Source organism: Rutidosis leptorrhynchoides, chromosome 4, assembly GCF_046630445.1.
Source record: "Rutidosis leptorrhynchoides isolate AG116_Rl617_1_P2 chromosome 4, CSIRO_AGI_Rlap_v1, whole genome shotgun sequence".
NCBI classification, from domain to species: domain Eukaryota; kingdom Viridiplantae; phylum Streptophyta; class Magnoliopsida; order Asterales; family Asteraceae; genus Rutidosis; species Rutidosis leptorrhynchoides.
In genome coordinates this window covers 409,442,224-409,443,333 of record NC_092336.1, presented here as the reverse complement: position 1 = coordinate 409,443,333, position 1,110 = coordinate 409,442,224, and the positions used below count along the sequence as shown (strand labels likewise).

General features: G+C 38.5%; 1 protein-coding gene across 1 annotated transcript; it reads left to right on the top strand.

Annotated features, from left to right (window-relative positions):
* Positions 1-519: 519 nt before the first annotated feature.
* Positions 520-1,110, top strand: LOC139841997 (dirigent protein 1-like). The gene has a single exon (XM_071832177.1). It carries the CDS (start codon positions 520-522, stop codon positions 1,108-1,110), a length of 591 nt encoding a protein of 196 aa, XP_071688278.1.

Sequence of the window (1,110 nt, the reverse complement as noted above, 5' to 3'; positions counted from 1 at the left end):
GTATCATTATAGAACATATAGGGACAGGTAAAGCACCCTGCCCGACTGGATTTAAAAAGAAATATTACACTATCAAAATTTACTAAAAATAAGGTTATTATTAGTATGTACCTCCTGTCAATGAAAAAAATTTAGGTTTGGGCAACTGCTTAATCTGTGGCCGGGTTCAAGTTTCGCCACAGTGAATACTATACTTACGGTACCGGTACGATACAAATACGGTATTGAGAATTCGGGTACCAATGTTCATCCATACTGGATGTTAAGCTATGATGCGAGCTCGGGACGGCAATACAAGGATGTTAAGGCATGATGCCCATTCCTTATTAGTTTATTAAGGTTCCACACATAACAATGTGATCATGCTTTTTATTCGTAATTAAAATATAACAAATAGATCGACTTGTTCAATCCATCTAGCTTCTAAAGTCCACTCTTTCTCATATATATAGATAGATGATGTGCCCCAGTTTAACTTCACATCTACCATATTATATTCTCTAGTGTCTATCACACACCATGGCTCAAATTCTCCCAAAACATATGTACATCATTCTTACCATTTTTGCATTCTCACTTTTTATCGAAGGAGAATCTACCGAATTTGCAACAAGTTTGCCACCAAAATCGCTTCACTTAAAGCACGAGAAGCTAACACACCTTCACTTCTACTGGCATGAAATAATTACTGGTGCTAATCAAACCAAGGTGACTGTAGCACAAGCACCCCCAAGCAACACAACGAAAATCTTCTTCGGTGCTATAAGCGTTCTTGACGATGCTTTAAGAGTGGGTCACGGAGAGAACTCTACGATCGTGGGAAGAGCTCAAGGGATGTATGCGGCTTCTGACGATACAACTTACTCGATTTTGATGGCTCTCACTTTCAAGTTTACTGAAGGGATATATAATGGTAGTACTTTGAGCATATTGGGGAGGAACCAAATCTCGTTACCAGTTAGAGAAGTGCCGATTGTGGGTGGGACCGGGGTTTTTCGATTTGCACGAGGTTATACAAACATTAAAACATATAAGTTCATTTCGGAAGTCATTGCGATTATGGAAATGAATCTATATGTTTATCATTATGGAGACTCTGAAAAATACTAG